The sequence below is a fragment of the Sebastes umbrosus genome, chromosome 6 (genome assembly GCF_015220745.1).
Source record: "Sebastes umbrosus isolate fSebUmb1 chromosome 6, fSebUmb1.pri, whole genome shotgun sequence".
NCBI lineage: Eukaryota > Metazoa > Chordata > Actinopteri > Perciformes > Sebastidae > Sebastes > Sebastes umbrosus.
The window spans coordinates 3406529-3429677 of record NC_051274.1 but is presented as its reverse complement, the minus strand read 5'-3'; the positions used below and the strand labels follow the sequence as shown (position 1 = coordinate 3429677).

The 23149-nt window shown below is 41.3% G+C and overlaps 1 protein-coding gene across 7 annotated transcripts in view; it reads right to left on the bottom strand.

Annotated features, from left to right (window-relative positions):
* Nucleotides 1-986, bottom strand: part of mtor (mechanistic target of rapamycin kinase) — a 131402-nt gene extending 130416 nt beyond the window's left edge. For 3 of the 7 annotated variants that reach the window (XM_037771755.1, XM_037771756.1, XM_037771757.1), the window contains exons 1-2: nucleotides 801-985; nucleotides 217-359 (exon numbers count right to left, since the gene is read on the bottom strand). In XM_037771755.1, the coding sequence (XP_037627683.1) occupies nucleotides 217-345 (129 nt within the window). In that variant the 5' untranslated portion in view covers nucleotides 346-359; nucleotides 801-985. Of the gene's footprint in view, nucleotides 1-216; nucleotides 360-800 lie in introns of those variants that run through there. The other 4 variants (XM_037771753.1, XM_037771754.1, XM_037771758.1 and 1 more) reach the window with 2 other exon arrangements.
* Between the last annotated feature and the right edge of the window lie 22163 nt (nucleotides 987-23149).

Below are 23149 nucleotides of genomic sequence, written 5' to 3'. Positions count from 1 at the left end.
GTCACAGAAACTTCTACTCAGGGTTTGAAATGAACTTTTTTCTCCACTTGTGACCTGTGGATTCCAAAATATATATCAGCCACTCAATAGATTTTTGTTGGGCTGGTGAGTGAAGCAAATCTAGCTGTGAACAGCTGATGACTCTGGGAAGCTCTTGTGGGCAACAACACTCATTCAGTATACAGTTGATTGTAATGATATCCTCATGGCTGTTACCTCTCTGAGCTCTGTTGTCACATAGTGCTGCAGATCTTTGGCAGATTTCGCTCTGGTGTCTTCATTTCGACTCTTCAGCCCGCTGACAAACTGTTGCAGCACAGTGGCTGTGCCTGACATGATCACCATTTGGATGGCCTAATCTGCAATAAAAGACCAATAACATGGACACATGCCTTCACTTGAAAGTTTGGGGTGATCAAAAGAAATGCAAACAAAGAAAAAGAATAACAATCAGAAAGACCAATCATGGAAAGAGAGTAGATTTGTCCTGGGTTGTTTACACAGATCAATGTTGTTGTTAGCTGACGTCACAGCTAGCTAACGTGCTTAGCTTTTGAAACTAATTTTCAACCTTTTTAAATACACTAAAAAGAGATATTACATTAAACTAAACAAAATGATATCCTATACACCACTAGTGTAAAACTGACACGTCCCAGTGATGCAGGTGAGGTCCAGGTTGATCCAGATAGCCAGATGAGTGGATCATGCTGGTTGTGTTTAGCTAATGTTGGCTAGTGCTAACGTTATGCTATCTACTGTAGCAGCGCGTTAGCACGACAGTGAAGTCGCTCACTTACGTGTTTCTGCTATTATGACGGCCACTTAGTTGTTATTCGGCTCTTGCAGAATATCTCTCATTGCACGTCTATCTGGCTAGCACCGGGAAACGTTAGCCAGCGGTGGTTTCGGTGTGTTGAGTCGGTTGAGTTGAGTTGATTGTGACCGTCTCCTGTAGGGTACGGTCAGCACGCTTCACGAGAGTCGTGTTGCGTTGAGGAGCCTGCGCAGAGCTCTCAGCGCATACAGTAGCTCAGATGTCCTTGAGTACAGTAGTCTGCCTTTACTCTGTACTTTACTCTGTACTTTACTCTGTACTCTGCCGCTACAGTAGTACAGATGACTCTTTACCTGAACAGTTGTGTTTGTAATACTTTATACTTTATTCCTCTGCATTCCAGAGACGGACAAACTTCAAAAGAGAAATATTGTACGTTTTACATTATGAATAATACGATAATAATACCACTGAAAGACAGACCCCTCACTTGCATAATGAGGCAGAATGCATAAAGAAATTAAAAAAGAAATGTATAAAGAAAAGAATAGAGAAATAAATAAGTTTGGGAAAATTAATAAGGGCTGAAATGCAATGCAGAAATAAATAAATACATGCATTTAAAAATAAATATAAAATAAATAAAAAAGAAGTGCAAACATAAATAAAAATAAATCTAAAAAAAAATAATAATAATACAAATATGTACATAAATAATTAAAAGGGGAAATTGAACAGAAGAGTGAATAAATAAGAGAATTCATATAAAGATAGATAAATAAATAAATAAAGGAGAAAATTAAAATATAAATATAAATTTTTGTCACATTTTATCAATTTAATTAATGGCTGCATTTATTTGTGATATTATTTTTGCATTTTGTCATTTATTTATTTATTCATTTATTTTAGATTTTGGCAGGTTCCGCCCTCCATATTATTAATGCAAAAATAACATCAAAGATAGCTGCTCTCAAGGTGCATCTTGCAAGCCGCAGATGGATACTATTGACTCCATTCGGGTGTTCCACAAAGACAATGATGTGGCTTTCTGAGACACTTCAATGCTAAAGAGACATTATGTTATGTGTTGTTATATACCTTCCAAGCTATGATATGTCAAAATATCTGCTGATATCGATGAGATATCAACTTAATACCTCAACTAAATACCTTAAATATACAGTAGCTTAAAGTTTCATAAATTTGGTTGGGACGTTGTAGGCTTATTTCTTAATTTTTACGTGCTTCTTTGTCTAATTGAAAGATGGCTTGTTAACTACTTAAGAAAACAGGCATTGTTAACAATTTTATTCAAATGTCAAAAGCTTTTTTGAACACTGAGAATCAATACACTATTTGCTCCTCCTTCAAGACTCTTTCCTTCTTAATTCAACTATATTCAGGCCACCCTCACATGATTTCACACTGTATGTGATTAATAACTAGGCTACTGTTTTTCCATATTTAATTCCTTACAGATAAACTATCTGCACTCACTCAGCGGGCCATGAATGTATAAGAATGTACACGTGTTGGTGTTTTCTTTCTCTTCACAGTAAATAATATTTAGCCTCAGGGGGGAGACATTGTCCAAGTAAACAACCAGCTTTTATTACTGAGATGAATGTATCTGATTGCATGTAGCTCCATGTCTGAACGGTGACATTTAACACAGTGCAACACACCCTGTTGTTTTTCACTTGCAGGAAATTGTACCCTAAATGTCAAATGCATTATCATCATCAGATTGAACCATAATTACCATCTTCTTTTACATTCTTGTCATCATTAGGTCGAGATAATGGTATGACAGATGTTTCCTCTGGTAAGCAAACATTCCACTCATTTAATGACCCAGGTATACCAGTGTTCCCAGTCTGGAAGTATAGCTGAAGTATATACTGGAAGCTCCATGCAAAAGGGTGAGTAATTTAATTTCAGGATAGAAAAATGTAACCTATAATGAAGAGTCGTTTGACAAAAAGGTTTTATTGACATCACTGATTTGCTCAGTTGTTGTGCCAGTTATAAGAGTATGTTTTTCTGTTTGTAACAGCTGGGTCTCAGCCATCTTTCAGTCTACCTGTCCATCTACGGACAATGTAAAGAACTGACACTAGAGTTTTTAATGGATGTTTAAATGGACTCATCTGCATCTACCGCACTCCCAGCAGACTGACAAGCAGGTGTAGCACACAGCTCCTATCACTATAATTATACTGGACTAGAATCAGAAGATACCAAACTCGAACAGGAGGCAGAAAAGTTATTTGCAATATCAAATGACCACAGTAGACAAAAAGCTAATAACTGGTACCTTGTATTTTAGAAAATAACAAACAAAATAAAATGAATACCCATGAGTTCAGTATACAGATGAATTGCACAAAGATGCTTCAGTTTCAACTCAGCAATGAAATATTTCTTTTGTCACACTCAGGGTTTCAACCACTGAGTTGTTACCAACTATTTTTTCGAACTGGGTGCACCCTAATATCAATAACTCAAAATCTCAATTCTCAATATTTGGATCCAACATTCAATGAGTAACAATATTAAAACAATAACCCGGTTCAATATTATCACTTCTCAACTCGTTTCAACCTTACAATTATTCAATATTAACTATTCCAGTAATAGACATTGTTACCAAGGCATCACAATACACCATATCAATAATATGAATATTCAGTCCATTCACTTTAACCAGTGTGATGGTTAACACTCAGTCCTTTCACCGGCACAGGGAATGTGTTTCAGGGAGCACGAAGAGGGTAAATGTTTTCCAAGTCAAGTCAAAAAAGGGGTTAAGTCAGAGTCTGGGGTTTGAGGTTGTGCACGGGATGCTGGGAGTTGAGTGTAAAGGTTGTGATGTTTACCCTACCGCCGTGGCAGAAGAGGGGCAAGGTTGACAATTCTTGGCTCTGGGATCTTCAATCCAGGATCTAGAGGTCTCGTCTGGGTTAGCTCGCCATCAACTTTGAATCTCTCCAAAAAACCTGACCAATTCGGGAGTTTCTCTGTGTCGCTCAGCAGCTTTCAGTGAGCAGGGCCTCTCTCACACACACATCTATGAGCGTTCAGCAGTAGCTCCTCTCCTCACAGTGTCCTCTAGCGTTTGAGTAGCGTATACTGTCTAGCCTGCCTGGGGTGCGGTAAACCTGCGCTCTGATTGGCTAAGGCACCTCTGTGTGTTAACTCTTTGTGACCTGGGTTACACCCTCCCCTCTTGAACCCATGCACGTCCCGTTGCATGTAGGCTGTGTAGTCACTACAGGGGGTGTTTGACCAGGAACTGAATCAGGACCATTAATCTCGTCCAAAACATCACTATCAATTAGACCTTGGAAAAGAGCTTGTACAAAAGAGATTAAAGGGTTCCCTATCTGAGGATAATGAAATCTCTTAGGTCTCTCTCTGTGTCTTTGTGATCGTCTGAGCAAGCTTTCAGCTTCCTGCATTTCAGCAGTATCATGTTGACTGTCTCGTAGTTCATTGGTTGTGTCTACATTAACATTTTGGTGTTCTCTGATTTCCATCTCTTCAGAAACAATGTTTTGTCATTGATAGCTCTCCTCACCTCCAGATACGTCAGATGTGTGACATGGCTCATCAGAAGACGTGTTTAGGACATCAACAGACTCACTAGGTGGTTTAGATAGACTTGGATTTTCCTGAGGTAAGTGATCAGGCAGAGTCTCGCCTTCAATTGAGATTATCTGAGCTGGGCCCTCCGCATCAGCAGGATCCATCACGTCCTGTTCCTTAGTATCTGGGATTTCAGGGGAATGAGGTTCTTCAACTGACTGATGGACGGAAGTGGATTCCAGCAGGGAGTCAGAGTTGAGATCAGGATTTGTCTTAGTAGTCCCCTCTCTCCTCCTGTTTGGGTGGTCGTGGACAGCAGGTAATATAGTGGTGCTCTGACAAGGAGGTTCACGGGACCAGTGGACTAAAAGTTCATCCTCCGGATCACTTGAATCATCAGCGTCGGTTTCACTAACACGTGCTGTCTGACGTGTTTTTGGCCTACGGACAGGTTTGGGCTGAGGAGGCTCTTCCTCTGCTGTCGCAGGGAGAAAACTACATTGAAGCAGGAGATCCCGATGTAATGTCCGTGTGGGACCCTCTCTGTTTTCTGGCCTTACAGTGTAGACTGGGAGGTCTCCAGCACGTTTGACTACAATGTGGACATTTGCTTCCCACTTATCGGCAAGTTTGTGCTTGCCACGTAAGCGTACGTTTCTTACTAAGACCCTGTCTCCTATTTCAAGGCCTGATGCAGTCACTTTTCCATCAAATCTAGTCTTGTTTCTCTCTGCTACTTTCTGGGCATTTCGAGAAGCCAATTGGTAGCTCTCTTCTAAGCGAGATCTGAGGTTCAGTACATACTGGGAATGAGATTTCTGCTGATCTTCTTTCAAGGGCAACCCATAAGCTAGGTCGACCGGCAGTCGGGGTTTACGCCCGAACATTAACTCATACGGAGTGAACCCTGTTACGTCATTACGTGTACAATTGTAGGCATGCACTAAGGGTTTTACAAACTCCTTCCAATGTGACTTTTGTTTGTTCTCCAATGTTCCTAACATGCCTAACAATGTTCTGTTGAATCTTTCAACAGGGTTACCACGTGGGTGGTATGGGGTAGTTCTGATCTTCTGAATACCTGCGACTTCACATAGCTCCTTGATCAGTTTAGATTCAAAATCAGGCCCTTGGTCGCTGTGCAACCGTTCAGGTATACCATAACAGACAATAAAGTTATCCCACAAACACTTGGCAACTGTCCTTGCTTTCTGATTAGATGTGGGAACAGCAATTGCAAACTTCGTGAAATGGTCAGTCAGTACAAGGATATCCTTAGTGTTGCTACTATCAGGCTCGAGCGACAGGAAATCCATACATACTAACTGTAGTGGTCTTGTAGTCTTTATGGTTACCAGGGGCGCTGCTTTTTCAGGAAGACTTTTTCTGCGTATACAGCGGTCACATGTCTTTACTTTGTGCTCCACATCTACAGACAGTCGTGGCCAGTAAAATCTAGTTCTGACAAGATCTAGAGTCCTGTCAATGCCCATATGGCCCATATCATTGTGCAAACTTTGCAACAGTGATGCTCTGAGTTCTTCAGGTAGAACTAGTTGATATGTAACCTGGTCTCCATCCTGTCTCTTTCGGTATAACACCTCATCATGTAGCTCCAATCGATTCCATTCCCTTAGCAGGAGAGGGAGCTCGGGAAGTTCTCTACGCACAGTTGGAGGTATTTTTTCCCCAAGTTCCATCTGTGCGATCACCTCTCTGATAGTCGAATCAGCTCTCTGTTTCTCTTTAAGCTCAGAGTGAGACAGGGAGGGAATGACTGGTAAGCCATGCTGGTCCTCTGTAACATAGCTTGCTGGAATGGCATCTGCAGAGACCGTTAGAGACTCAACTAGAGGGATACCAAAGTTGCTGGAACAGTGGTTATCTGCAACTCCAACAAGATGACTTTCACAGATTGCTTTGACTACATCCTGGTTCACCACTTCTTGAGTCTCTGCATCAGATAAATGACATTGAGTGAAGCGAGCTATGCGCTCTTGCTCTTTCTTAGACTGGGCATCGTCAAGAAGTTCTCCATGTGGCCGTCTGGAGAGGCCATCAGCATCCTGGTTTTGCTTGCCTGCCCGATACTGGAGTTTAAAAGAGTGGTTAGACAGCGCTGCAAGCCATCTATAACCGGTGGCATCTAGCTTCGCAGAGGTGAGTATATATGTCAAAGGGTTACTGTCTGTGACAACAGTAAAGTGATTTCCATATAGATAGTCGTGAAACTTCTCCGTCACAGACCATTTGAGGGCAAGAAACTCCAGCTTATGGGCTGGATAGCGAGACTCGCTTCTTGACAGCCCTCGGCTGGCAAAAGCTATGGCCCTAAGCTTGCCCTCCTGTTCTTGGTATAATGCAGCCCCGAGGCCAGTAGTACTGGCGTCCGTGTGCAGGATATAAGGCTGCTTGGGATCTGCAAAGCCGAGAACAGGAGCGGTGGTAAGTTTCTCTATGATTGTTTCAAATGCTCTCTGGCAGTCACATGCCCATTGACTCTCAAAGGGTTGTCTGGGGTCATGATATTGATCTGATTTCAACTTGACCTTTGAACTTTTGTGGAGTGGTGGATATCCACGGGTCAGATCATTAAGTGGCCTGACTATGGCTGCATAGTCTTTGATAAATCGGCGGTAATAGCCTGAGAAGCCGAGAAATGATCGCAACTCTTTCAAGTTTTTGGGAATTGGCCAGGTTTTCAATGCTTGGACCTTTTCTGAATCTGTCTCAACGCCATTCTCTGACACTACGTGTCCAAGATATCGTACACTTGTCTGAAAAAACTTGCACTTCTCAGGGGACAACTTAAGTCCATACTCCTTGAGACGGGTGAGTACTCGCATTAACCTACTCTCATGCTCTTCCAGAGTCTTGGAAAAAATGATGAGGTCATCCAAGAAGACCAGAACTTCCTTTAAGTTCATATCTCCTACACATTTTTCCATGAGTCTCTGGAAGGTACTAGGCGCATTCGTTATGCCCTGCGGCATGCGGTTGAACTCCCAGAATCCTAATGGAGTGACAAATGCTGTCTTGGCTTTGTCAGCTTCGCCAACCTCAATCTGATAATAACCAGACTTAAGGTCGAGCACAGTGAACCACTTGGACCCTGTTAGTGCCGAAAAAGTCTCTTCCAGGTTAGGTAGAGCATAGGCATCTTTTACTGTTTGCAGATTGAGCTTCCGGTAGTCGATGCACAGGCGTACATCATTGTTGCGTTTCCTTACAACCACAATGGGGGATGAATACGGCGATTCAGACTCTCTTATCATGCCTGCATCCAGCAAATTCTTTAGATGTTTTCGCACGGCCTCGATGTCTTGAGGATGTATGGGCCTAGCCCGATGTTTAAAGGGAGTCTCATCATGTAGTTTGATATGATGGCTCACCTTGTCAGTGCATCCAAAATCTAAATCATGGTGAGCGAAAACTTCAGGCATTTCATTCAGTGTTTTGGTTACACGCTCTTTCCACTCTGGTGGTATTGGAGAATTTCCAAAGTTAAAGCTCAAGTCTGACTTTGAGGGTTTCTCTGGATCAGCGGCATTGATCACACTGTGTTGTGATAGGATGCTGTGAAAAGCTCCTAGTTCAGCGATGACACAGGTGGGTGGGATTGTGACATCCTGTTCTGATTCATTTTTTATCACAACAGGCACTTTATGCGGTGCTTTAGCAGGAAGTGTGATCAGGCAACTTTTTACACAAAGGCCACCAGGCAATGATGACTGTGTGGGATGTTCCAAAATAACCACTTTGTCTGCAGAGAGGTTATGAACGTTGGCTGATCCCTCAAGAACAACAGTGTGGCCTGCGGGAATGACAGCACTGGTCTTCCCTACCAGTTTGACTAAACCGACATTGCCATCTCTGGTCTGTTTTTGTCTTAGCTCAAGTGTGTTCAGTACTGCCCTGTAACCGTAAGGACCCAGTTGATGGTTCGGGGTCTTAATGTCTGAGTACCTCTCGTACAGGACATCAAGTGTGTTTGTTCCTATCAACACTGGTGACTGGCTATCAGGGTGTACATCAGGAACAACAAGAGCAAGGGTGGGTATTTCGATGTCAACTTCAAGAAAGTCTTTGGGGAATGTGACAGCCATCTCTATGTACCCTAGATAAGGGACAGATTGACCAGCTGCACCTTCAACCTCCAAAAGATCATTGAGTGGTTTGATGTCTTGATCGGAAAAGTTCTGTTTGTAGAATGATTCTGGAACGGTAGTCACTTGAGACCCTGTATCCAGAAGGCAACTACAGTCTACACCAGCTATTTTGACAAGAGCTGTGCATTTAGATCCTACCAACCCTTTGGGCAGTTTGTAGACTGGTTTCTTCGTGTAGGACTGTTTAACTTTAGCACATTGTTTACGCTTATTTTTAGCGGGACAAGATTGACCAGCTACAGTCCCTGTTTGTCCCGTAACAGAGACTGTGTCTAGTTTAACTGTTGAGTTGCTGCTGTAGGGTTTTCCAGTTCCCATTTCCTTTGCCGTTCTTTCAACAGCTTTCTTTTCTCTGCAACCAAAACTGGGTTCGGGTCGCTGTCGCAATTGGGTTTGATGTGCCCATCTTCGCCACATAGGAAGCAGTACCATGGTTTTGGCTTAGAGCTCTGATTTCTGATTATTTCCCGCACAGGTTCTTTCAACAGTTTTTCAGATTTCTGTTTCTCACTTGGGTTGTGGTTATGAGCTCCATTGAAATTGGAGGCTCTCTTCTTCTGTTGCTTTGTTGTCAATGTTGCTAACTGATTTTGGATCTCTGCCACTTGTCTACTAAGCTCTTTGGTAAGTGTAGTTAGTGCAGCACATGTGCCTTTTTCTTCCTCACAACCGTATGCAGTTTGTACATAAGATGTTGCTTTCTGCTTTGTAGCTCCTAGATACTGTCTCATGCGCATGGCTTTGGCTGCATGACGATCTTCCTCTGTGCGCAACAGTAATAGTAGCTCGGCAAATGATGGTGGGTTTGTTCTCTTTTGCTTCAACTGGAGTTCAGTCAGAAGAGAATTATCCCAGCATCCCCTGCAAAACTGTGTGAGAAGATGTTTGTCGACTTCTTCACTTGAAACACCGCCTCTTTTCACAGCTAGGTTTAATGCTACTTGAAGGCGCTGCAGGTATGCAGATGGTTTCTCACCAGCGTCTTGAAACGTATCCAGGAATTTGGCATACAGCTCATCGCCATCTTGAACTGTTCCATAAGCAGAATCTAGCAACTGGAGATAAGCAGCAGGCAAGCTACTAGAGCTCAAGTGTTTGACCACATCAGCAGCTGGAGGTAAGAGGCTTTCCAGTATTCTTCTACACCGATGAAGATCTGATATGCCAGGATCAGTCATGACAAGTTCGACATTAGACCGCCAGGAATCATAGTCCGCTTCATGGGTAGGTCTGGGGACTTTTCCCGAGAATGCACGGAGTCTTGGTAGGGACTGCATCTGTAGTGCACTGTCTTCCCTTTTCACAATATGCTCCACCACAACTCTCTGAACTTCTGGTGGGCTAAGATTATGTGGACTAATTGCAGGAATGTTTTGGATTCCACTGCTTTGAGTCACAAGTGGCGATTTGTCAACATCTGATAGAGCAGCTCTAACAGGACGGTTAACAGTGGGAGACTGTACTGAGGTTTCTAAATCACCTAGCTTAGGCATTCCAACCGCTGACTCGCTTTCCTCCTGTGTAGGTGATGCAAGACCGGCGATGGACTCACTTATATGGGACATCATGCCTTTAAGGACCTCAGCATAATCTATCCCACTTAACTTCGCAAGCCCTTCAAGTTCAGCAAGATATGACTTAGTGGTGGTATTCCCAATTTCCTGGGTGTACACACTAGCAAGAGACTGTACATGGTAGGTAATCTCACCATCTTCAGCTGCATGAGTGTAAGGCAGTAGTGGTGCTAATGACTCCACTGCAGTTCCTAAGTTGAACTCTACGATTACGTTTTTGTAAAACTCTGAGGAACGGTCATCTACTGTTACGATTCTATTAATGGAACCATATCGTTGTAGGAAATCCACAATTTCCTCATCTCTTCTATCTCCAGTTCCTCCACTGACCATTACAGCATTTGGAATTTTGACATTGTGTTTCCGAACTATATCCATTTTTTTTTTCTTTAATTTAATCCATTTTTTTTTTCTTTAATTTAATTTTTATTTCCACAGTGTTCCTTTAATATTGCAAATTAATCACCTGCCTCCTGGCTAGCTCGCCATTTTTACTGTAGCACACAGCTCCTATCACTATAATTATACTGGACTAGAATCAGAAGATACCAAACTCGAACAGGAGGCAGAAAAGTTATTTGCAATATCAAATGACCACAGTAGACAAAAAGCTAATAACTGGTACCTTGTATTTTAGAAAATAACAAACAAAATAAAATGAATACCCATGAGTTCAGTATACAGATGAATTGCACAAAGATGCTTCAGTTTCAACTCAGCAATGAAATATTTCTTTTGTCACACTCAGGGTTTCAACCACTGAGTTGTTACCAACTATTTTTTCGAACTGGGTGCACCCTAATATCAATAACTCAAAATCTCAATTCTCAATATTTGGATCCAACATTCAATGAGTAACAACATTAAAACAATAACCCGGTTCAATATTATCACTTCTCAACTCGTTTCAACCTTACAATTATTCAATATTAACTATTCCAGTAATAGACATTGTTACCAAGGCATCACAATACACCATATCAATAATATGAATATTCAGTCCATTCACTTTAACCAGTGTGATGGTTAACTCTCAGTCCTTTCACCGGCACAGGGAATGTGTTTCAGGGAGCACGAAGAGGGTAAATGTTTTCCAAGTCAAGTCAAAAAAGGGGTTAAGTCAGAGTCTGGGGTTTGAGGTTGTGCACGGGATGCTGGGAGTTGAGTGTAAAGGTTGTGATGTTTACCCTACCGCCGTGGCAGAAGAGGGGCAAGGTTGACAATTCTTGGCTCTGGGATCTTCAATCCAGGATCTAGAGGTCTCGTCTGGGTTAGCTCGCCATCAACTTTGAATCTCTCCAAAAAACCTGACCAATTCGGGAGTTTCTCTGTGTCGCTCAGCAGCTTTCAGTGAGCAGGGCCTCTCTCACACACACATCTATGAGCGTTCAGCAGTAGCTCCTCTCCTCACAGTGTCCTCTAGCGTTTGAGTAGCATATACTGTCTAGCCTGCCTGGGGTGCGGTAAACCTGCGCTCTGATTGGCTAAGGCACCTCTGTGTGTTAACTCTTTGTGACCTGGGTTACACCGGACTCTCTGCGAGTGGGTCCTTTTTTTATTCCTTTCCTTAGGTTACTTTCAGGCAAAAAAAACAAACAAACATAGAACATCACATAAAAAGAAAAATACTTTCTTTAGTCAGTTTTGCACTGCATCATGAAAGTATCACTGAACAATTTTTGAGTTGATACCATTTGTCACACAGATTTGGGGCTAAATTTAACTTTAAATTTCACTTGACAATTGATAAAAATGATCAATATTCCCTCCAAAACACCACATTAAGTCACAGAGACCTTGAGGAACACAATAGAAAAAGCCATGCTGTGATTTTGACATTTTGCAATTGGATGGCGAGCACTTCTGTTCTGTAAACAGAAAATAACACATTTATACTACATTAAAAAAATGGCATGGTTTTTTCCCCAAACTGCATGTGATTATCATAAAGTGGGCATGTCTGTAAAGGGGAGACTCGTGGGTACCCATAGAAACCCATTTTCATTCACATATCTTGAGGTCAGAGGTCAAGGGACCCCTTTGAAAATGGCCATGCCACTTTTTCCTCTCCAAAATGTAGCCTAAATTTGGACTGCTATTTAGTCTCCTTCCCAACAAGCTAGTATGGCATGGTTAGTACCGATGGATTCCTTAGGTTTTCTAGTTTCATATGATATCTGTAGCTTCACCAGCTCTGGCTCTAAAACTGAACCTGCTGTAGCAGTTAAAGACATTAAAATTACTCTGAAAGACAGTAAAATTTGTCGGGATCGCTGTTCTCAGTGGGTTAAATGCTGAATTAAACTCTGATTTACTCACGGTTAATAACCAGAGCAGCAGCCGCATTGAAGTCTGATGAGCACAAAAACTGCAGCTGAGCTAAACTTGCTCTTTACAAGCTTCCATAGACCAACACTTAATGTGATGGATAATACCATGCATGAGCATCTGGTTTGAAGTAGTCTTGAAATAACCTGCCTTTGAACTCTATTTAATTTAGTGTAAGAGTGTTAGAAGCAGTTGCTGTTCCTAGTGAATGGATCACCTTGACACATACACAGTAAAACTGACAACGAATGTGTTTATTAAATGATAAAACTCTTAAGTTTTTATACTGATGCCATCCTTTTATTCTAGTAAAAATAACATATTCATAGACTTTTATGACCTTATAATAAAAATCTTGCAGCTAGGATTTCAGATTAATGGGTCTTCTTTTGCTTTTGAATAAAAAGTATGAATTAATTAAATGTAGCACTTGGGGCAGTATACTTGAAGTTGATGCACTTTTTGGGGTTGTATCTGCACTTATTGTAAGTGGATAAAAGCATCAGTTAAATAAATAACTATTTTGTGCAGTCTTGTATATCCCTTACGATAAAGTAGTACATTACAAGTTATTAATATGAAGTAAACTTAAGTAAAATATATTTTCCAAGTTTACTAATATTGATGTACTAGTTTCATACTTGCAAGTGTACTACTTCAATACTTCTTGGGACTAAATTGGTCCACTGTTTCTATCTTTTAGATCAGTGTACTTTAAGTGTAAGAATAGTAATCTTTGAGTGCTCAACTAGTTTACATCTAAGTTTACTAGTTATATACGTGTAGCCCACGTTTTAGTTTATGAAATTACACTTTAAAGTATACTCTCAGTAAACTACTAGTTTAATAGTTTTTACTGCAGGTCTACTTGTAAGTTTTCTCCAACTTAAGATACTTAGCCAATGATTTATGTATTACATAAAGAGACTTGCTCCTTTTGCTATTTGACTTGATGTTTTGTGATGAAAATGTGTTTTTCTCGCATGCCTGAAGTAAATTCATATCAAAACATACGTTTACAAACTCTCACACACTCTAGGCTACTCTATAAAAAAGTAAGCATAAGCTAAATATACTTAGACTTTTCTGTATACTTGTCACTATAAGCCAAGTATACTTATACTTATATTTTTCTGTATACTTGTCAGTATGAGCCAAGTATCCTTAGACTTTTCTGTATACTTGTTGTCAGTATAAGCCAAGTATACTTAGACTTTTCTGTATACTTGTTGTCAGTATAAGCCAAGTATACATACACTTTGCTGTATACTTGTCAGTATAAGCCTAGTATACTTAGACTTTTATGTATACTTGTCAGTATAAGCCAAGTATATTTAGACTTTTCTGTATATTTGTCAATAAACCAAGTATACTTAGACTTTTCTGTATACTTGTCAGTATAAGCCAAGTATACTTAGACTTTTCTGTATTCTCGTCAGTATAAGCCAAGAATACTTAGACTTTTTATGCATACTTAACAGTATAAGCCAAGTATATTTAGACTTTTCTGTATACTTGTCAATAAGCCAAATATACTTAGACTTTTCTTTATACTTGTCAGTATAAGCCAAGCATACATAGACTTTTCTACATACTTGTCAGTATAAGCCAAGTATACTTAGACTTTTCTGTATACTTGTCAATAAGTCAAGTATACTTAGACTTTTCTGTATACTTGTCAATAAGTCAAGTATACTTAGACTTTTCTGTATACTTGTCAGTATAAGCCAAGTATACTTAGACTTTTCTGTATACTTGTCAATATAAGCCAAGTATACTTAGACTTTTCTGTAAACTTGTCAGTATAAGCTAAGTATACTTACACTTTTCTGTATACTTGTCAGTATAAGCCAAGTATATTTACACTTTTCTATATACTTGTCAGTATAAGCCAAGTATACTTAAGTATAATTTTGTTGGGTATATCTCTGATAAGTACATAAAAAGTAAACTGAAAGCATACTCTCTTATTTTAAGTTTAAAGAAGTATACTAATTGCACGCTTGAATAAACCTTTTTTTGCGAAGGGATTGGATGAAGCTGTTTTATTACTCTCCATTATGATCACAAGAAATTGGGAACATAATGGCAAATGTCACGAATCCACCTTTTTTCTTATTGCAGATATAATTGCTGAGTGATTTGGTAATTAACATGCAAAGTTACATCAAGTTAATTAAACCCCAATCAGGCTGATAATGTAACAGCGTGCAGCGGTGTGTTCGTGTGTGTGCATCACACGTGCAAATGTGCACGTTAATGTGTGTGTGATGTGGTTTTGCAGAGGGAGGAGTAGCTAAAAGAGAGCTTGACAGCCTTACAGCACTTTACATGGAGAAAATGAGAAGGTGAGGGAGCGAGAGGGTGGGAAATGAAATGTAACAACGCTGGGAGGGGGTGCAGATCCCTATGTTTGCACCCAAGGGCCCCTCTCCCTCTGAGGCCTGGCAAAGCCAGACATATTTTACTGATGAGACATCCATTCACTCAATCGGCACCTTTCTTTTAGACATACGCTTTCACTGGAGAGAGGAAAAGAAAGATGAAACACACATGCAGTCACTTGACTTCAACACACACATAAAACCACTCGAGTACCACAAATGCATATGCGCACTCACAGCCACAAAGGGCTCTTGTCCTAACAGGCAGCCGGCCTCCTCTGCTAAGTGACAGACAGGATATTGTGGGAGCACTTTCATCAGTCCGAGGCTTTGATTCCTCTGCTGTCGCTCCTGTTTATTTTCTGCTATGCCTCCTCACTCAGCCGTGCTTTTGAAATATTTTCCCTATGATGGAGCCTGTCATTCTAGCTAGGCTGAAGGAGGAGAGCGGAGAGGTTGAAGAGGCGAACTTACTCCTGCACCTACTCCTCCACCCACCTTGTTAATACCATCCATCCATCTGTTAATCCTTCCCACCTTCTTCATTCCCTCCCTCTGTCACGCACATCGTGATTTACCCCCCCACCGCCCCGTGTTCTTTCCCTTTTCTCCACTTCATCGCTCCACAGGTTCTCAGGGGTTTTTCTGAAGCAGAGGGAGGGATTTGGTATGAGTCACAGATTCCTGGGCAAGGATTCATAAGGTAACATCTGCTTCTAGATGCTGGGGGCGGCTCTCATCCCCTACCTGGCCACGGCCCAGCGCTGTATCCTGACCTTAATGGATCTACCCACCTGCACCGGCAACACGCCTGTGGATGTGTGCACTATCCAATCTAAGTCCAATAGTCCAATAAGACTACTTTGGAAGCAAAAGTGGGTGATGGTGGCCCTACCATGTTGTGTTGGCTACCATTAAGGTGTCCTACTATACCTGAAAGTCACATATCTTGTTCTAATTGTTTATTTTAGTTCAAAGGGAACACTGAATTTAGTTTGAAGGATCTTCACTGACTACGGAAAGCTAGTTGGTATTCTACTTCAGGAAAAAAAACAAAGATAGCATTGTCACAGCTTAAAAGAGTATTGCGTTCCACTAGCGGTGGTCATACTGTAGATAATTCATTAGCTTAGTGCAGCAAGTTTAAAATACAAGCTTGGTCCACAACAAAAACTGCAACATACAGTATAGTCAAATAGAATATTTGCACTTTCATTTTTTCATGACTTCGAGGATTTGACCAACAGATTAAAGCTTCAATAAGCAAGGGCAAATGTTTGTTTGTTTTGGGGGGGGGGGGGTTGGTGGTTACATCCATGCTAATCCTGCATTCATGTCATATAGTTCAGACCAGTGGTTCCCAAACTATTTTGAAGCCCCCATCCCACTTATATCAAAGAAAAGCTGATAAAAATGATCAATAATCCCTCCAAAATATCACATTAAGACACCAAAACCTTTAGGAACACCATAGAAAAAGCCATGCTGTGATTTGGTTTCAAAAACTTTTGACATTTGGAGATTTCTGCAGGAATTGCATTTTTTGGCAATCAGATGGCGAGCACTTCTGTTATGAAACTGCTCAGAAACCCCCTTATTGTCAATCTACCTACGGAAGCCATCCATCCTCTGAATGCTCTAGATCTCTAGTTTGTGGCTGTAAAGTTTCATGAAGCTGTGATTATCCTAGAGGTCACCACAGGTCATTTTATACAGTGATGTCAAGTTTTAAAAAATGGTCTCACTAAAATGAAAAGGCTACTATGGGGACTAACATCATCACACATCAATACAGTTGGGCTCATTGGATCCACAAGAGTCTCAGCTGTACAGTGATAATAATTATATGCAATTCCAAGACTGTTTAGGGACCCCAGTATGCAGAAATATTCAAATACACCATTTTAGAATACTTTTTCCCAAAACTGCACGTTATCATAAAGTGGGCATGTCTGTAAAGGAGAGACTCGTGGGTACCCATAGAACCCATTTTATTCACATATCTCGAGGTCAGAGGTCAAGGGACCCCTGTGAAAATGGCCATGCCAGTTTTTCCTTGCTAAAATTTAGGCTGAATTTGGATCGTTACTGAGCCTCCTTCATGACAAGTTAGCATGACATGGTTGTTACCACTGGATTCCTTAGGTTTTCTGGTTTCATCATATATGTACCTCCACTCTAGCTCTAAAACTGAACCTGCCACAGCCTCTGAAATACAATAAAGGAGGTCAGGATCAATAATCAATAATCTTTGATATCCTTTTGATGGCTACAGGTAGGTCCAAACTTAATGGTCGAGGTAGAATTAAATTATTGAATCGTCTGGCTGAAATGAATCAGCACAGCTGGTGAGATGAAAATGTGCAAAGTGGCACAGAGACAATGGAGTGTGCAATTAGCTAATGCAACTGGGCAGCCATTTTGGGTCGAACCAAGTCTGCAAAAGAGGGAGCCAAGATGATGCTGCACTTTCTTGTCACAGTGCTTAGTTTGTCTTTTGGCACAGTGCTCAGCTCCCTGACTTAGCAAGGGCAGCTACAGACACTCACACACACACACACACACTCACACACACACACAGAGACAGAGTCAGCCTATTGATCGTGTTTCCTTCCCTTGGTGAGACGTATGGATCAAACGCTAATCAATGAATCCCAGTGCAGGGAAACCTAAGGCCAGTTTATGGAAAAGAGGATTCTCTCTGACACTGGGCTCCTGACTGTACATCAGAAAGTCCCTAATCAGGAGGCCTAACAGTGAACACGGGTGCCTCTGGTTTAAAATGGTGTTGGTGTTTCCAGGGAGACATTACTCATCATTTCTACTACAGGCCACTGTCTTCCTATAGGTAATCCTGTTGTTATGGTGAGATTCAATATGTTAAAGGGCACATATGTCATGTTCAATTCTAGGTTCATACTTGTATTTTGGGTTACTAGATTATTAGAACATGTTTTCATGCTTTAATGTTAAAAAAACATTATTTTTCTCACACTGTCTGTCTGAATATACCTGTCAGTGTTGTGCAAGTTCCCACTTCACTAGAGCTAGCTCAAGGTTGAGTTCAGACAGATTAAAATGAACTAGTTCACGTTCATAGTTCACAATTTTGAACTAAGTTTACAGTCACAAAAAATTAACAGTTCACGTTCATTTCTATCATTTTTTTTTCCTTTTAAACAGGTTGGATGCTGGATGGTGTTTAATCAGTCTTTCAGACTAGTGGAGCGGATAACATCCATTTTTCAATCAAATCTTGCAAAAGTGATACAAGCACCAAATTTGGCATGATGATTGCCGAGGAGTCACTAAGCAAATATAAAAGACTGGCCACTTGAAAATCCAAGATAGCGGCCATTTTTCAAGATGGCCTCCAAATTGACTTGCTGATAATGATTTATCTCATGGAAATTCATCTACTTGATCGATTTGAGTGATCTTAGTGTCAAATTATAGGTTTTGTGGCATGCTGGATCTAATTTTGATAGTTTAAACAATTTTTAACTGCAATATGGCGGCCATTTTTCAAGATGGCTGTCAAATTTACTTGCGGAGATTTTTTTTTCTTAAGGAAATGCATGTACTTGGTCAATTTGAATGTGTGATGTAGAGTTATATGTTTTCTTGTATGCTTGATCTAATTTTTACAGCTTTAACATCCTCCAATAGGTTTGTTCTTACTTCCTGGCTGTCCGCTGAGTCTTTGCTTTGTAGGTTTTGCGGCTTGAGAGTCCACAGTTCCAGTTCTAGCACCTGGTGTTGGATATGGAGCCTGTCATATTCCTGCTTATCCGGTCTTTCAGGGAAGGAAACTTTGGACTACTGATCCCCTACTCGACCAAGTAGATGAATTTCTGTGAGAGAAACCATTATTGACAGGTCAATTTGGCGGCCATCTTGAAAAATGGCCACCATCTTGGATTTTCAAATGGCCAATCGTTCATATTTGCTAAGCGTCCCCTTGGGAATCATCATGCCAAATTTGGTGCTTGTAACACTATTTGCATGATTTTTCCACTATCCGCTCCACTAGATTTATTTCCAGCATCCACTCCGGCACCACCAGGCTCAGGGACAGCTTCATACCACAGGCCATAAGACTTTTGAACTTGTGAGCTCTTGACACTTTACCGTTATTGTAAGGTTGGCCGAGTGGCTAAGGCGTAAAAACTGAGAAATTCCAGTTAAGCAGTCCAGGTGTATTTATTAACAATAGTGGAAACCAACAATCCAGTGCAAAAATATGTACAGTGCAGGCCTGGCATACAAGAAACATTTTTTTCCAAAAATAATGAAAAATAATAATCAAAATGACAAAAATATATAAAGATATAGCATCAGCTATGCCCCTTTAAATGTTGGGCCCTTGCAGCTCTCCAATCTGGCTTGTCTCTCATCAAAGGTTTGCTCTCCACTGAACCCCATCCAGGTATTCCAGCCTCCTGTTTTATGAAGCTGGATCCGACTAAGTAATCTTGATAATAATTAATAATCAATCAAACAACAGCATAATAATATCCAGTCCAAAAAATAGGACATAATTTATAGTTAAATTATAAAACATTTAATATAACATTTTGAGGCAAGTAATTATTCAAACTAATTAAAATTACATTACCTATTGTCAACCCCCCAAAACACCCCTCCAACTCTACCGTACTTGGTACCTTCTCTGGGAACCCCCTTACATAAGCTATTGGTACGCTCCTGTTCGGTTTCGGCAGTCCAGGTCTAAACCAAGGAGCGCATCTACAGCAGAGAAGAAAGGGTGACAAACAACTTACTGAATATACATTTTACTAGTGATGGCGAGATGAAGCCTCATGAAGCTTTGAAGCTTTCCAGCTAATTGGTTCGGAAAGGGGTTCATTGCTCGAGGCTTCATATGCTCACGAAACCACCTGGTGGTCAAAGAGTGTAAAACAGGCAGATATGATCTTAACCATGTGATCAGATAAGATAAGATAAGATATTCCTTTATTAGTCCAGCAGTGGGGACATGTGCAGTGTACAGCAGCAAAGGGGATAGTGCAAAAAACAAGATGCACCAGCTAACACAGTAAAAAAAAGAGCTAAACAAAGTGAAACAAAATATGAACCAAGTATAAAGATAGGAAGTATAAAAATAGGAACAGTATATACAGTATTGACAATAAACAGTCTATTAACAAAATTACACAAGTGGAAAATGATATTGCACAGTGAGAATTAAATGAAAATCCACCTGAAAATATCAGGTTATTGTCAGTTTGTCAGTTTTTGGTGTGTAAGTGTAAGTGCTCTGGGAGCAGTACTGGTTGTGGTCTACTGGGACCACAGATCTGTGATATACTGTATTTTGCGCCAGTAAAGGCTGTTGGGAATGACTATAAACAATGAAAAACAATCTATTACCATGTAATCAATTTATATATATATCATATATAATAAAATGTCTATTTAGTAAGTATAATATGAGTATATAAGATACATGCATAATAAACTGTAATTGTTTTGTGAGTAATGCATCTTATGTGTGTAAACCAATCCTTTGGTCAATAATTGTATTGTAGTGTAGTGTAATATAATATAATAATTGCAGGAGGGGTAATATTAGTGTTCTGTGTCACTTCTGGAAAGTGGCATTGGTTCAACCAGTGAAGATCTGAACCACTTCCTGAACCAGTCACATGGTATGGCCGGGCAGAGAGGCTTCGGATGTCATCAATGACGTCATTGGTCTAAAACGATACAAGCCTCGATCCGCGCATCGCATGAAACTTCCTGGATTACTCGACACACACTCCGAAGCCTCGGCACAGCACGTAACATCACTACATTTTACAATAAATGGAAATGTTCAATATCAATATTTATGCCTGTGTGTAATTCATTAATACATTTATGCTTTGTAACACTATGACCCCCATTTAAGAAATGTATTACTTTGTCGGCGGGCCTCCCGACATTTGAGAAGTACTGATGCTACGGTAACACTTAACAGCGACACCTCCAAGCCGGCTTGATTTAATATATGATGGAGGTGGCGTTACAGTGTGTGTGCATTGCATCCTACTTTATAGGGCACGGGCTAACCTGTGACAGTTATACTGTCACTTTACCTCTATATACTTTACTTACTTTTATAAAAGCTGTTTACATCTCTGTGGGCTATGTAGCCCTATATTTGAACTTGCACTACTTTGTTCTAGATTCTCACTCAGTATGCTGTTACTTGTGTGAGCTTCCTTTTTTTTATATAGGCCTACATATTTAAAGGGACTATTTGTAACTTTCAGAAATGCTTGTTAGCAGCGACACCTGTGCCCGTGAATTCAACGAAAGTCAGCGTCAGGCTCGCGCTTGCTCGCTCTAAATCAGGGGTCTCAAACTCGCGGCCCGCGGGCCAATTGCGGCCCGCAAGACGATATTTTGTGGCCCCCACCTTGATATGAAAGTTTAATGTTAGTGCGGCCCGCAAATTTTTTTTTTTTTTTTTTTTTATAAAGTTTTTTTTTTGGGGGGCATTTTTTCATTTTTATTGACAGGACAGTGGATAGAGTCTTGGAAAGGGGGGAGAGAGAGAGTGGATGCGGAAAGGGCCACAGGCCGGATTCGAACCCATGCCGCCGCGGTCAGGACCAAGTCTTGTTACATGGGCGCCCGCTCTACCAACTGAACTAACCAGGCGCCCTCGGCCCGCGAGTTTTATGTGAATGGCAGTTTGCCGTGGAAGGTCCCTTTGTTGCGCGAGCCCGAGCTGAACGAACCTACCAATCACAGCGGGGTATATGGCTCCCGGGGGCGGGCAATCGGCCGGGCTTGATGCAAGCAGAGAAACATTTCACAACAACTATGGCGGCGCCCGTGTAACATCGCATAAGCTTGATTAAAGCTTGATTTATACTTCTGCGTTGAATCGACGCCGTAGCCTGACATGCACCTCTCCAGAAATGTAACTACACGTCGCGGCGACGCAGACCGCAACAGCTGTGATTGGTCCAGTCTCTCAGCGATGCTGAGCGGCCAGGACCCCGGACAACCACAGAAAGTTCTACTTCTCTCTGCCTCCATCTTTTCAATGTTTGTTCACACAAATCGACTCAGACATATTTTCTCTTTTCGGCGTTGCAGTAATGTCAGTAAAAGTTCTGTGGTTCAACAGTTATTAGCTCCAACTCCGCTCAGTTTCTGTTTGTAGTACAAGAAGAAGAAGGAAACTCATAGAGACGCCGCCGCCAACTAGCGGTTTGGTGGTGTAATTGCAGAGCAACACAAACACAGCAGGCACAACTTTATTGCGGAGTGACACCAAGTGGAATGAATATATATCTTGTCACACAGCCCCAATCATGTCTTTTTCAAAGCCTGCAGTGAAGAGAAAGGTTGGTGACGAGCACAGACAATTTCAGGAAAAGTGGGAGACGCAATAGAGGCCATGTTCAGAAGAACCGTTCATGTTCTTCAATGTTCCATTCATGTTCAGGACAGTTCATGTTCAGAAGAACCGTTCATGTTCAGAAGAACCCATTCAAGTTAAAGAACTGTTAATAATGATGTTTGAGAAGATTGTTTTTTTTTTAACAAAGCTTTTTTTGTGGAATACCTGATGCGGCCCAGCCTCACCCAGACTCTGCCTCCAGCGGCCCCCAGGTAAATTGAGTTTGAAACCACTGCTCTAAATAGACATGAACGAGCATCGCTCAAAACAGTGAGGCGACACACGTCAACTAAAACCACAAAATCACTCTATATTTCAGCTGCTTGGCAGTAATGTTAGCTGACCAGACAAAGGTCTCTCCATGAATCACTGCTGATACTGTGTTTGCTTCTCCTGCCTCAGCGCAGGCTTCAGCAGCGGGGCTCCCCAGCGAGAAACTCGTCTCCCTCCGCCCGCAGCCGGAGAGAGCAGGAAGACACCGGCAACCGGTCGGTAACGAGACGATAACGTTTCTCTCTGCAGAGCCCCGTCACTTCACAAGACACGGGAAACCTCTGTTGGTCTGGAGGAGCTGCAGCAGTTATTTCTGCACAAACGTCCACTGTACATTCTCTAGATATTCTCAGAGCTAAACTAACTCTTCTGCAGTGTGTAGTGAGCACGTGTTCACGTCTAGAGGTGGAGCGAGTATGCGAGAACGCGCGCGCTGTCTGAGTGAAGGTGAGCAGGCAAAGGAGACGAGACAGCGGCCACACGCGAGCGAGCATATGCGAGCGACATGTGTCCCGACCCGCTACATTTATACGCTTAGAAAGTTACAAACAGTCCCTTTAAGGAGCGTTGTTGAAGGGAGCCTGAGATTGTAATTGTTGTGTACATGATAATAACGAACAAAACCGGTGCAT